This window comes from Dysidea avara, chromosome 2 (genome assembly GCF_963678975.1).
Source record: "Dysidea avara chromosome 2, odDysAvar1.4, whole genome shotgun sequence".
In the NCBI taxonomy this organism is placed as follows: domain Eukaryota; kingdom Metazoa; phylum Porifera; class Demospongiae; order Dictyoceratida; family Dysideidae; genus Dysidea; species Dysidea avara.
Genome location: NC_089273.1, coordinates 29,904,125 through 29,917,884, shown reverse-complemented (window position 1 = coordinate 29,917,884; position 13,760 = coordinate 29,904,125). Strand labels below are relative to the sequence as shown.

At 38.3% G+C, this 13,760-nt stretch overlaps 1 protein-coding gene across 1 annotated transcript in view; it reads left to right on the top strand.

The window, feature by feature from the left end:
- The window catches only part of LOC136247991 (basement membrane-specific heparan sulfate proteoglycan core protein-like), a 90,416-nt gene that overhangs the window by 67,024 nt on the left and 9,632 nt on the right, over positions 1–13,760 (top strand). The window contains exons 17-19 of the mRNA XM_066039808.1: positions 1,279–1,545; positions 1,603–1,857; positions 1,909–2,181. Of these exons, the coding sequence (XP_065895880.1) occupies positions 1,279–1,545; positions 1,603–1,857; positions 1,909–2,181 (795 nt within the window). The remainder of the gene's footprint in view (positions 1–1,278; positions 1,546–1,602; positions 1,858–1,908; positions 2,182–13,760) is intronic.

The window sequence follows — 13,760 nt, the reverse complement described above, 5'->3', positions numbered from 1 at the left end:
CACCAGTTTTTTAAAGTATAAGCAAACAAATACAGTAGTTCTAAGGTAAATTAAAAATTTCACAATAGTCTATTTGATAAATTAGTCACGGTCTGGTAGTGAATACTAAGTTGCACAAACATCCTCTGGCCTTTCAGTGGTCTTGAAATGTGTTGAAGGCTAATCTATATACTTTGTGGGAGCCCAAACCATATTATTTGTTCTTATAAGTATATACAGTACTTTTATTCCAACTACTATGCTATGTAAAAAAAAACGACTCCCACCCTTGAAGAAATGTAGTAATAAGTTTTCCTCACTAGGTAGACTTTCTGCGTGCTGAAAACAAAGTCACTATAGTCTTCTGCCATGGTAAAGTCACTTTACAGCACAGCAAATCTATGTACCATTTTGTGATTCTTATAACCTGAAAGTTACAGTTTTGTTCTCATAATAAGAATAAGCTGTACAGTTTAGGCTCCCATGAAGGTTTCTCACCTCACTCTCATAGGCTTCGATACATTTAAGGATGCTGGATGTTGTGCAATTGTATACCACCACATTCTTTAGTCCTTATGTAAAAATGGTTGTCAACAAACAAGTGAGGTTACCTATCTACCGGTAGCTTTATATAATAATCACAGTGGGAATTTAATCACTACTTCAGTCATGGATTTGCTATTGACAGGCTGTATGTGACTAAAGTGGGAAAAAAGTGTTCACTGTAGTTAGCTGTAGTAAAGCTGCAGGTGTAAGACAACCTCACTTCCTTCATGTCTCTGTGATTCCAATCCCGTTGTGAAATTTCTGGGTTTTTTTCATCATACAGTATGATAGTACTGTAATTTGCTTTGTTTTTGTACAGAAATTTTTCATGATAAAAATTTTCATGTAAAAATATTTTCGTATGATTTACCTGAATGACTGCTCTATTGATCTTATGCAAAAATTTTCGTGTAAAAATATTTCATCAAGTTTTGTGATGAAAATTATTTTACGATGAAAAAAGCAAATTACGGTACTGTATAGTAGGGACAATTTAGGTGTGGGTGTGGCCAGTTTGAAAATATCACCCAAAAACCTGCCTTGGTTTCTTCTCACAATGACTTGACAGTATTGGTTGGGTAAAATCAAGCCCATGTCCCTACTCTGGTCTAAAATTCCTATTATACTTGTATAATTGTAATAACATTAACCAATCCTGGGTTCACTATACTCTGTGAATCATTAACTCCATTAACTTAATATGTTACTCCATAAAGTGTAGATTTTATTACAGTGTTTGTGTGTATCATATAGTGAGCTCACCAGAGTTTTTGGAACAACCTTCAGCACAAAGTGTTGAACTCACACAGTGTGCCAAAATGACATGTTCAACTACTGGCTACGATGTACATTACCAGTGGACAATTGGATCAGGATCATTTCTTAGTAAAGTGACTGGTATAAACACCAATACCCTGGTGATCCCAGATGTGAGGTCATCTGATGATAACACCTACACTTGTACTATTAGTAATGATGGAGGTAGTGTCACATCAAATCCAGCTAAATTAACAGTCACTGGTATGACTATTAAGTGTTACATGTTAACTACATGATAATGAACACTTTGGTATGCAGGTCTACCAGAGATGACTGTGTATCCACCCAGTCAAAGTGTAGAGGTTACACAACCTGTCAAGTTCACTATCACAGTGAGTGGTGTAGGGAAGGAGAACTTCAGTTACCAGTGGAGACACAATGGAGAAGATATTAATGGAGAGACTAGTAATACTCTCACTATTGATAGTGTGACAAAGGATGATGGTGGAACCTATGAGTGTGTGGTTAAGAATGGGTATGGAGATTGTGTTACATCTAATATTTCTGAATTAAGTAAGTTGATGTATATTTGAAATACTGTACATTTATGAATAATTTTCATAGAAACAAAACCTAAAATCACTACTCATCCTGCTGGTCGAGTGGTTACCATATCAAGTGCCACTGATCATTTGTCTTTAACTTGTAAAGCTATAGAAGCTACATCTTATCGTTGGGAGAGGCAGGATGGTAGTATTCCATCTGGTGCTACTGGAGTTAACACTACAACTCTCACTATTGTTAACCTAACACCAGAAGATGCTGGTAACTACCGATGTGTAGTGAGTAATGACAGTGATGAGGGTTTCTCTAATTATGCTGAAATTACTGTGATAGGTTAGTCATTACTATCAAGACACACGGTAGTGTGTTGTGCGGCCCAAGAATCCGGCGCGCTACACCGTGAGTATATTAACAGGAAGAAAGAAAATGCAATTTTCACACCTTTGCAGCTCCGTGATCCTTTATCCAATTGAAACTCAATTTGCTACAGACGTGCCAGCTAGGTTGGGGAGTCCATATTCCAAATTTGAAGAATATCGCTCCAGCCATTTCCGAGATACAAGCAGCCAAAGTTTGGAGTTTTTTTTCTTCGTTTTTTTTCTTCTAAGTACTTCTTTTCGCACAATTTACAAAATCTGCCATAAAATGCGAACACGTTCTCCGATCAAGCTAAAATGTGATATACTTAAAGGGCTCATTAAGGCAAATCTAAACATCAAGTTTGGTAGGAATCTGAAGAACATGCACAGAGTTATGACCGATTATTTGCGTAAAATAAGGTTGAAGGTCTGTCACGCCCACAGGGTAAACCCCTTGAAGGAATGAGCTGAACATTGCTATGTAGATGGAGTAAATATCGTAGGAGTGCCTTTTTGTGGTTTGAAAGGAATCCAGATAAAGGCCATCGAGATATGACACATAACCCAACCTTTGTCACAATTACGCGATCGATTTTTTATGAATATAATAAAAACTATTAGTTTTCACGCCTACCAGGAAAATCGCTTAGAGCAATGAGCTGAAAATCGGTGTGTAGCTGGAATAATCATCATAGAAACTCCTTGCAGTAGTACAGAAGAATCGGATTACAAACCACTGAGTTATGATTCCAAAGCCAACTACATGTAGCAAATGCGAGATCGAGATACTCTAATAGAACAGTCACCCTAGTAGAGCATTCAGCTATGTTTATAACTTACTCCATTATAGAATTGTATTACATTACAAGTTATTCTCTAGGGAGTTCAGCTACAAACGGTTAATTTTATAGACAATTCAGCTACAAATATATCACTGTAGAAATTTAGAACATTACAAGCCACACTGAAGAGATTTCAGCTACGTATAAACAAGTCACCCTGTAGAGAGTTCAGCTAAAAAGAAACTACCCAGTAGAGAGTTCATCTATGTAAACAAGTTAACTACCCTATAGAGATCAGCTACAATGTTTAGCTACAAATAAGTCACTCTGTAAAGAGTTCAGCTACAAACAAGTCACTCTGTAAAGAGTTCAGCTACAAACAAGTCACTCTGTAGTACAAACAAGTCACCACGTAGAGAGTTCAGCAACCAATCAAAAAACTACCCTGTAAAGAGTTCAGCTATACAAACAAGTTGTAACTCTACAGAGAGATCAGCTAGAAACAAGAGGAGTTCAGCTACAAACTTAACAGATCACACTCTAGAGATTTCAGCTAGAAACAAGTCACCCTGTAGAGAGATCAGCTAGAAACAAGTCATCCAGTAGAAAGATCAGCTAGAAGACATCACCTTGTAGAGAGTTCAAGTACAAACAAATCACCCTGCAGATAGTTCAGCTACAAACAAATCACCCAGCAGAGAGATTAGCTAGAAGAAGTCACCTTGTAGAGAGTTTGGTTACAAAGAAACCACCATGTAGAGGGTTCAGCTGCAAACAAATCACCCTGTAGAACGTTCAGCTATGAACAGATCACCCTGTAGGGTTCAGCTAGAAACAAGTCACCCTGTGGAGAGATCAGCTAGCAACAAGTCATCCTGTAGAGAGACCAGATAGAAGAAGTCGCTTTGTACTGATGTAGAGAGTTCAGCTACAAAAGCCACCATGTAGAGAGTTCAGCTGCAATTAAATCACCCTGTAGAGAGTTCAGCTACAAACAGATCAACCTGTAGAGAGTTCAGCTAGAAACAATTCACCCTGTAGAGTGATCAGCTAGAAAAAGCCATCCCATAGAGAGATCATCTAGAAGAAGTTACCTTGTAGAGAGTTCAGCTACAAAGAAAGCACCGTGTAGATAGTTCAGCTGCAAACAAATCACCCTGTAGAGAGTTCAGCTGCAAACAGATCACCCTGTAGAATTCAGCTAGAAACAAGTCACTCTGCAGAGAGATCAGCTAGAAATAAGTCATCCTGTAGAGAAACCAGCTAGAATTCGCTTTGTATGTAGAGAGTTCAGCTATAAAAATCCACCCTGTAGAGAGTTCAGCTGCAAACAAATCAATCTGTAGAGAGATCAGCTTGAAGAAGTCACCTTGTAGATAGGGCTGGGCGGTATTGAAATTTTGCTATCACGATATATCATGGAGAAAATATCACGATATTACTAATTCTCACGATATTTTTTTCATATTTTGACAGATACTGTACTATGTTATTCCACCTACCTACACAAGTGATATAACCTGCAGCAACATGAATGGATGCGCAAAATTACATGCACATGTCATTAACTATTTATTGAACTATACATGGAGATATAGACATGTAGACCTACGTACAATTAAGCATGGTGAAGATGTGCTTTATACATCCAAGCGCATGACATAAATTCAGGAGTTCTACAGATTCCATACATGACTAAAAGATTGCTAATTATAGCAATAAAAGCTCATATTCAGTTTTGCATCACCCATGCACATTTTGTTATAATGCTACAATGTGCAAAAATACTCTTTCCTCAATAAAAATCCAAATAATAAAGTCGTTTTAGTAGCTACTTTCATATTTGCATGAATGCTCTATTAGAGTTACTTGACTGCTCTATTAGAGTATATAGGCGACTGTTCTATTAGAGTATCTCGATCTTTCCTGGAGCTAAAACATGTTACAGTAGTTATAGTATTATTGGAGAACACCGCGGTAATCACGATATCGCGATACTATTTTTTTCAATAATTTTTGACGATACTGGTATTGTTACATCAGAATATCGCGGTTTTACGATATAACCGAGATACCGCCCACCCCTACTTGTAGAGAGTTCAACTACAAAGAAACCACCATATAGAGAGTTCAACTACAAACAAATCACCAGTAGAGAGTTCAGCTAGAAACAAGTCACCCTGTAGAGAGATCAGCTAGAAACAAGTCACCCTGTAGAGAGATCAGCTAGAAACAAATCATCTTGTAGAGAATTCAGCTACAAACAAATCGCCCTGTAGACAGTTCAATTACAAACAAATAACCCTATAGAGAGTTCAGCTAGAAATAAGTCACCCTGTAGAGAGATCAGCTAGAAACAAGTCATCCAGAGAACAGCTAGAAACAAGTCACCCTGTAGAGAGATCAGCTAGAAGAAGTTACCTTGTAGAGAGTTCAGCTACAAAGAAACCATGATGTAGAGAGTTCGGCTGCAAACAAATCACCTTGTAGAAAGTTCAGCTACGAACAGATCACCCTGTAGAGAGATCAGCCAGAAGAAGTCACCCTATAGAGAGATCAGCTAGAAGAACTCACCTTGTAGAGAGTTCAGCTACAAAGAAACCACCATGTAGAGAGTTCAGCTGCAAACAAATCACCCTGTAGAGAATTCAGCTACAAACAAATCGCCCTGTAGAAAGATCAGCTAGAAGAAGTTACCTTGTAAAGAGTTCAACTACAATGAAACCATCACGTAGAGAGTTCAGCTACTAACAAGTCACCCTGTAGAGAGATCAGCTAGATGAAGTCACCTTGTAGAGAGTTTAGCTACAAAGAAACCACCATGTAGAAAGTTCAGCTGCAAACAAATTACCCTGTAGAAAATTCAGCTACAAACAAATCACCCTGTAGGAAGATCAGCTATAAGAAGTTACGTTGTAGAGAATTCAGTTACAAAGAAACCATCATGTAGAGAGTTCAGCTACAAACAAGTCAACCTGTAGAGAGATCAGCTAGAAGAAGTTACCTTGTAGAGAGTTCAGCTACAAAGAAACCATCATGTAGAGAGTTCAGCTGCAAACAAATCACCCTGTAGAGAGTTCAACTAGAAGAAGTCGCCTTGTAGAGAGCTCAGCTACAAAGAAACCACCATGTAGAGAGTTCAGCTGCAAACAAATCACCTTGTAGAGAATTCAGCTACAAACAAATCACCGTGTAGAGAGATCAGCTACAAACAAGTCACCCTGTAGAGATATCAGCTAGATACAAGTTACCCTATGGGGATCAGCTACAAACAAATCACCCTGTAGAAATCTGTGTTGAAAACAAATCACCATGTAGAGAGTTCAGCTAGAAACAAGTCACTCTGAAAGAGTTCTGCTACAAACAATGTGAGTTTCAGCTACAGTCCAGTTATGTATAAGAATTCACCTTATTACCTACAGTATGTGATTATCATTCAGTGCTAAATATACAAATGTGACCAGATTTTACAAAACCGATCCAAATCGCACATCAGGCAAAATCAAACTAACACCTCCAGTGGATAGCTACACTATTGTACTAGTAGTATTGACACTCAGTACGACTCAAATTACTTGAGGCTGGTTTCAACAGACATCTTTTCTGGGTGGTGTGTAGAGCACAAGTGGTGGTGTTAGGCCTTGTGAAGGACCTGGCTTGGTAAGAACCAGTGGTGTACTGGTGGACAGCCTGATAATGTTGTCCAGACATTTTTTCTGTGGATTTTGCTACATATCAGCCACTAAGGAGCCAGCACAGCCCTGTAATCTTGTCTCTGTACTCCAATCGTGGTCTGTCTCCATTCTGAGGTGTAACCCTTGCCCACCCCACCACCCCCCATCCTCTACCCCTTTGTAAGCACTCGTGAAACAACTTCGCTCATCCAACCGCTCAGATTTTCTATCTTATTTGGCGGGAAAATTTACAAGCAGCTACAAGTACTGGAAGTGGCCTGAAATGTAATAGATTGATGCATCTTTTGTGTAAATTTCATGTGCGTACTTGCTATACTTGGAGAGTTATGCTGGCTTGAATTCTTTAAAACCGTTTATCTAGAAACTTCTAATGTGCGATTTGGATCATTTTTCCAAAATCCAGTCACAAATATTTTTAATCAGACAAAAAGCTGTGCACATAATTTCTTCCTTTGTTCCACAATTCCTGCAGAAAGGGAAAAAAAACAAGTTAAAAGGAAGCACCAAAGCCAGTTTATGGCAGGCTTTGTGGCTTGCAATACAAAAAGAAGTGATATCTAAACCAAAACAGCCAAGCTGTAAAAAAAAGAGTGCGGCCCCGGAAAGGCCAGGATGAAAAAAGATGTGAAATCCAAGGTGGCAGCCAAGAAATGGCTGTGATGGTAGGTTAATGGAAAAAAAATTTAATTACAACAATTCAGGTGAATTTGGTGCTGAATCCTAGTGGAGGAGGAAGCAACGCATATTCACCTGAATTGTCGTAATTAAAATTTTTGCCATTAACCCATCACAGCCATTTCTTGGTCGCCACCATGGATTTCACATCTCTGGCCTTTTTGGGGGCCGCACTCTTTTTGTACAGCTTGGCTGTTTTAGTTTAGATTTTATTATACAATGCCAAACTGTTTATTGTCGTAACCAATGAAAACTGTATGTCGTGTGGTACATGCTGTACTCTCTACCATGAAACTCATTCATTTTTAATGCTTCCTGTAACTTTCCCTACATTCGTAAACTGGTGTATCAATCCTAATGAATAGGCCCTTCACAAATCTGTACAGTATGTTATACTATCGGAATACTAATAAAAAGGAAACAATTGTCTATGTTTCAACTTATATAAATACTTGTTTACTGACGCTTATTTTGTAGTACGCATTTTTTACTCAATATATTAAATAAAAACAAGTTGATGTTGTGCTACTTATAAAAACCAGGCGCCATGCAGCTAGCTAAGTCATCTGGGATTAACCATAGATAGTATATGCTACTATGAATTAACCAACCATGTATTACTATTTTACAATAGGGTAGTTTTGGGTTGTGCAATAATATTATTAGCTAATTCTCGTATTTCTTAATTCATGAAATTTCGTAATTCGTTCAATTACGTTGCTATGCATTGCTAAGGAAGCGCTTGTTAAACAAACCGCATTTACCAACATATTACACACAGGAGTATCTTCTAAACTGTTTTATAGTTTGACTATCATATTTTTCCCACAAATTCTCCTGAAAAAGCCTCAAAGCTACTCTTCATTTTTGTTCGTGTACGTAAGGGATATGCCCCCTTTCAACTTGAAGCGATAGGCTATTCTGGTAGTGTACGAGGCCTGCACCGTTGTTTTTCAGTTGTTAAATGCCTGAAAACCTCAAAGGGAAGGTAGTTTACAAAGTCTGAGGAAAGTCGCCACACCCGTATTTCAGTCTGCCGAAAAGAAACCACCTCAGAGCAAAGTTCACCTGTGCAGAAGTTTAATACAGGCTTCATTTCGCTTTTACTCCTTACGTAAAAAAACTGCTTTTACCATTATTTAATGATTTTGCTCACGTTGGTGCGTACGGACAAACATAGATAGGTAGATAGGTACACGCACATGTTTTTACAAAAATAATTTCAGTAAACCAGGCTAGTTAGTTCAGCGGATCACATTTCTCATCGTCAGCAGAGAAAATTGAGGATGGTTATTGGGTGATGTTTTTTCATGGGGCACGCCTACTCCTGTGTGGTCCCTACTATACAGTGCTATCATACTGTAAGATGGAGGATCACTAGGCAATGAAACATGGCCACTAAACATACAGTAACAGGTGAAACAATCATACTGATGGAAACACAGCAATGAAAGATTGCTTATTCATCGCGTTGCATTGTTCACAGCCTTGTATAAACATAGTAACAACATTTTCCTCACTAGGTACACTTTCTACATGCTGAAATCAAAGTCACTAGAGTTTTCTGCCATGGTAAAGTCCCTTCTTTCTGCTTTAAAACACAGCAAATCATCACAAAGTATGTACCATTGTGATGCTTATAACCTGAAGATTACAATTTTGTTCTCATGATAAGAATACATGGTGCAATTTAGGCTTCTGTTGAGGTTTCTTACCTCAATCCGATAGGTTTCAATATATTTTAAAGGACATCAAATGTTGTTCAATCACAATTATACTACCATATTCCTAAGTCCTTATGTTAAAATGGGCTATTTGCCTACAAACAATTGAGGTTGCCTAACTGTACTGGTATAGTGAGCATTTAATCCTTACTTCATCCATGGGTATACTACTGACAGGCTGTACATATGTGACTGAAGTAAGAATAATAATTATATTCACTCAGTAGTAAAGCTGCAGACATCACTTCCTTCATGGCTTTTAATTTCTGTGTGATCCCTATTCCATTGTGAAATCTCTGGTTTGTAATGCTGTGTGAGTATATTCCCAATAATTTTACAATATATATTCTTTTTGCTGATTAATTGGTTCTGGCGTCACTATATCAAACAATACGGTGGTACAATTTAAGTAAGAATCCCCCAAAACTGATGAGCGCTACCCAAACTTCCACCTTTAATGTCGTTCTAGAGACACCTTGTGAGACAAAAATCTCCTTTACAGAACATTAGTCCATCTAACATCAAAATACAGCGTTAAAAAACAAGAAATCCCTTACAGGCGGCCTGATATAATATTTTTTTTAAAAACTTGAATTTTGGTCTGCCTGACAGCCTACTTGAGCACAGTTGGAAGGCTGGAGGCTAAATGAAGCAGTGCATGACTACCATTTTGCACCACAATAACAAATTCACCAGTGGCATGTTCCTTTTTGGGGTTCTGATGAGTGTGAACTCTTTGCACCTTCTCTTTCCTTTATCTTCAATCAGGCTAGCCTTCGTCTTCTTCATGCAACGAAACCATAATATTATTGAGGTGCTAATTTTCTGTATCAATGCTTTCCTTTATAGCAGCATTGTAGACACCACAAAATTATTTACATTACTGTATCTATAGGTACGTGTAAGTAACTTCACGATAGGTTTGAGACCCGACCATTAATTGACTAGCAATGATTGAATGTGGAGACCACATCTCTTAACAATCTATTTACTTGGCCACACCCCTTGGTTACACAAGAGGTTGACTTGAGTTACTCTACTACAGCAGTCACCCTAGTAGAACATTCACATGTGTTCAAAGTAGTAGATGTATGCAATAGCCTATAACAAGAAACCTAAATTCTATCTAATCAAAAACAGCCAAGCTGTAAAAAAAGGTGCAGCCCCCAAAAAGGCCATGGTGAAAAAAGATGTGAAATCCAAGGTTGCGGCCAAGAAATGGCTGTGATGGTAGGTTAATGGTTACATTTTAATAACGACAATTCAGGTGAATTTTGTGCCGCTTGGTCTTGGCACCAAATTCACCTGAATTGTTGTTATTAAAATGTAACCATTAACCTACCATCACAGCCATTTCTTGGCCGCCACCTTGGATTTCACATCTTTTTTCACCATGGCCTTTTTGGGGGCCGCACCTTTTTTTACAGCTTGGCTGTTTTTGATTAGATATCACTTCTTTTTGTATTTGTATACTGCAAAGCCGGCCTATGGCTGGCTTTGGGGGCTTTTTTAACCCATGTGTTTTTTTTCTTTACTACAGGAAGAAGAAAAGAACTTAAAGAAGAATTTTAGTACTTCAATTATTTTTGATTTTATTAGTAATTATACAAATTATATACATATATTTATTACATGCCCATTATTCCCAACAGGATATTTTTTTGCAGCTGATCTCTCTACTGGGTGACTTGAAATGTAGCTGAACTATATACAGGATGGTTTCTTTGTAGCTGAACTCTCTACAAGGTAACCTCTTCTAGCTGGTCTCTCTACAGGGTATTTTGTTTCTAGCTGAACTCTCTACAGGTGATTTGTTTGCAGCTAAACTCTCTACATGGTGGTGTCTTTGTAGCCGAACTCTCTACATGATGGTTTCTTTGTAGCTGAACTCTCTATAAGGTGACTTCATCTAGCTGAACTCTCTACAGGGTGATTTTTTTGTAGTTGAACTCTCTGCAGGGTGATTTGTTTGCAGCTGAACTCTCTACATGATGGTTTCTTTGTAGCTGAACTCTCTACAAAGTGACTTCGTCCAGCTGATCTCTCTACGGGGTGATTTGTTTCTAGCTGAACTCTCTACAGGTGATTTGTTTGCAGCTAAACTCTCTACATGGTGGTTTCTTTGTAGCTGAACTCCCTACATGATGGTTTCTTTGTAGCTGAACTCTCTACAAGGTAACTTCGTCTCTACAGGGTGATTTGTTGTAGTTGAATTCTCTACAAGGTGGTTTGTATGAGGCTGAACTCTCTACATGGCGGTTTCTTTGTAGCTGAATTCTCAACAGAGTGATTTGTTTGCAGCTGAACTCTCTACATGATGGTTTCTTTGTAACTGAACACTCTACAAGGTGACTTCTTCTAGCTGATCTGTCTACAGGGTGAATTGTTGTAGCTGAACTATCTAAAAGGTAACTTCTTCTAGCTGATCTCTATACAGGGTGATTTGTTTGTAGTTGAATTCTGTACAGGTGGTTTCTTTGTAGCTGAACTCTGTACATGATGGTTTCTTTGTAGCTGAACTCTTTACAAGGTGACTTCTTCTAGCTGAACTCTCTACGGGATAATTTCTTTGTAGCTGAACTCTCTATATGATGGTTTCTTTGTAACTGAACTCTCTACAAGGTAACTTCTTCTAGCTGATCTTTCTACTGGGTGATTTGTTTGCAGCTGAACTCTCTACATGGTGGTTTCTTTGTTGCTGAACTCTCTACAAGGTGAATTCTTCTACCTGATCTCTCTACAGGGTGATTTGTTTGTAATTGAACTCTGTACAAGTGCATTTTTGTGGGTGATCTCACTGTAGGTTGATTTGTTTGTAGCTGAACTCACTAAAGGGTGATTTTGCTTGTAGCTGAACTCCTTGCATTGTATCTAGTTTCCAGCTGATCTCTCTACAGGGTAATTTGTTTGTAGCTGATCTCTCTACAAGTTGATTTGTGTGTTGCTGATCTCTCTGCAGGTTGATTAATTTGCAGCCGATCTCTCTACAAGGTAATTTGTTTGTAGCTGAACTGTCTATAAAGTGATTTATTTGTAGCTGATCTCTCTGCAGGTTGATTTGTTTTAACTGAACTCTCTACAGGGTGATTTACTTGTAGCTGAACTCCTTACATTGTGTCTAGTTTCAAGCTGATCTCTCTACAGGGTGATTTGTTTGTAGCTGATCTCTCTACAAGTTGATTTGTGTGTGGCTGATCTTTCTACAGGTTGATTTGTTTGTAGCCGATCTCTCTACAGGGTAATTTGTTTGTAGCTGAACTCTGTACAAGGTGCTTTTTTGCAGGTGATCTCACTGCAGGTTGATTTGTTTGTAGCTGAACTCACTAAAGGGTGATTTGCTTGTAGCTGAACTCCTTATATTGTGTCTAGTTTCTAGCTGATCTCTCTACAGGGTGATTTGTTTGTAGCTGAACTCTCTATAAGGTGATTTGTTTGCAGCTGAACTTTCTACATGGTGGTTTCTTTGTTGCTGAACTCTCTACAGGGTGTTTTGTTTGTAGCTGATCTCTCTGCAGGGTGATTTGTTTGTAGCTGATCTCTCTACAAGTTGAATTGTGTGTAGCTGATCTCTCTGCAGGTTGATTTGTTTGTAGCCGATCTCTCTACAAGGTAATTTATTTGTAGCTGAGCTGTCTAAAAGGTGATTTGTTTGTAGCTGATCTCTCTGCAGGTTGATTTGTTTTAGCTGAACTCTCTACAGGGTGATTTATTTGTAGCTGAACTCCTTACATTGTGTGTAGTTTCTAGCTGATCTCTCTACAGGGTGATTTGTTTGTAGCTGATCTCTCTACAAGTTGATTTGTGTGTAGCTGATCTCTCTGCAGGTTGATTTGTTTGTAGCTGATCTCTGTATAGGGTAATTTGTTTGTAGCTTAACTCTCTATAAGGTGATTTGTTTGTAGTTGATCTCTCTGCAGGTTGATTTATTTTAGCTGAACTCTCTACAGGCTGATTTGTTTGTAGCCGATCTCTCTACAGGGTAATTTGTTTGTAGCTGAACTCTCTACAAGTTGATTTGTGTGTAGCTGATCTCTCTGCAGGTTGATTTGTTTGTAGCCGATCTCTGTATAGGGTAATTTGTTTGTAGCTTAACTCTCTATAAGGTGATTTGTTTGTAGTTGATCTCTCTGCAGGTTGATTTATTTTAGCTGAACTCTCTACAGGCTGATTTGTTTGTAGCCGATCTCTCTACAGGGTAATTTGTTTGTAGCTGAACTCTCTACAAGTTGATTTGTGTGTAGCTGATCTCTCTGCAGGTTGATTTGTTTGTAGCCGATCTCTCTACAGGGCAATTTGTTTGTAGCTGATCTCTCTACAGGGTGATTTTTTTGTAGCTGACCTCTCTTCAGGGTGATTTGTTTCTAGCTGATTGCTCTACAGGTTGATTTGTTTGTAGATGAACTCTCTACAGGGTAATTTGCTTGTAGCTGAACTCCTTACTTTGTGTCTAGTTTGTAGCTGATCTCTCTACAGGGTGATTTGTTTGTAGCTGATCTCTATACAAGTTGATATGTGTGTAGCTGTTCTCTCTGCAGGGTGATTTGTTTGTAGCCAATCTCTCTACAAGGTAATTTGTTTGTAGCTGAACTATCTATAAGGTGATTTTTACGTAGCTGATCTCTCTGCAGATTGATTTGTTTTAGCTGAACTCTCTACAGGGTGATTTGTTTCTAGCTT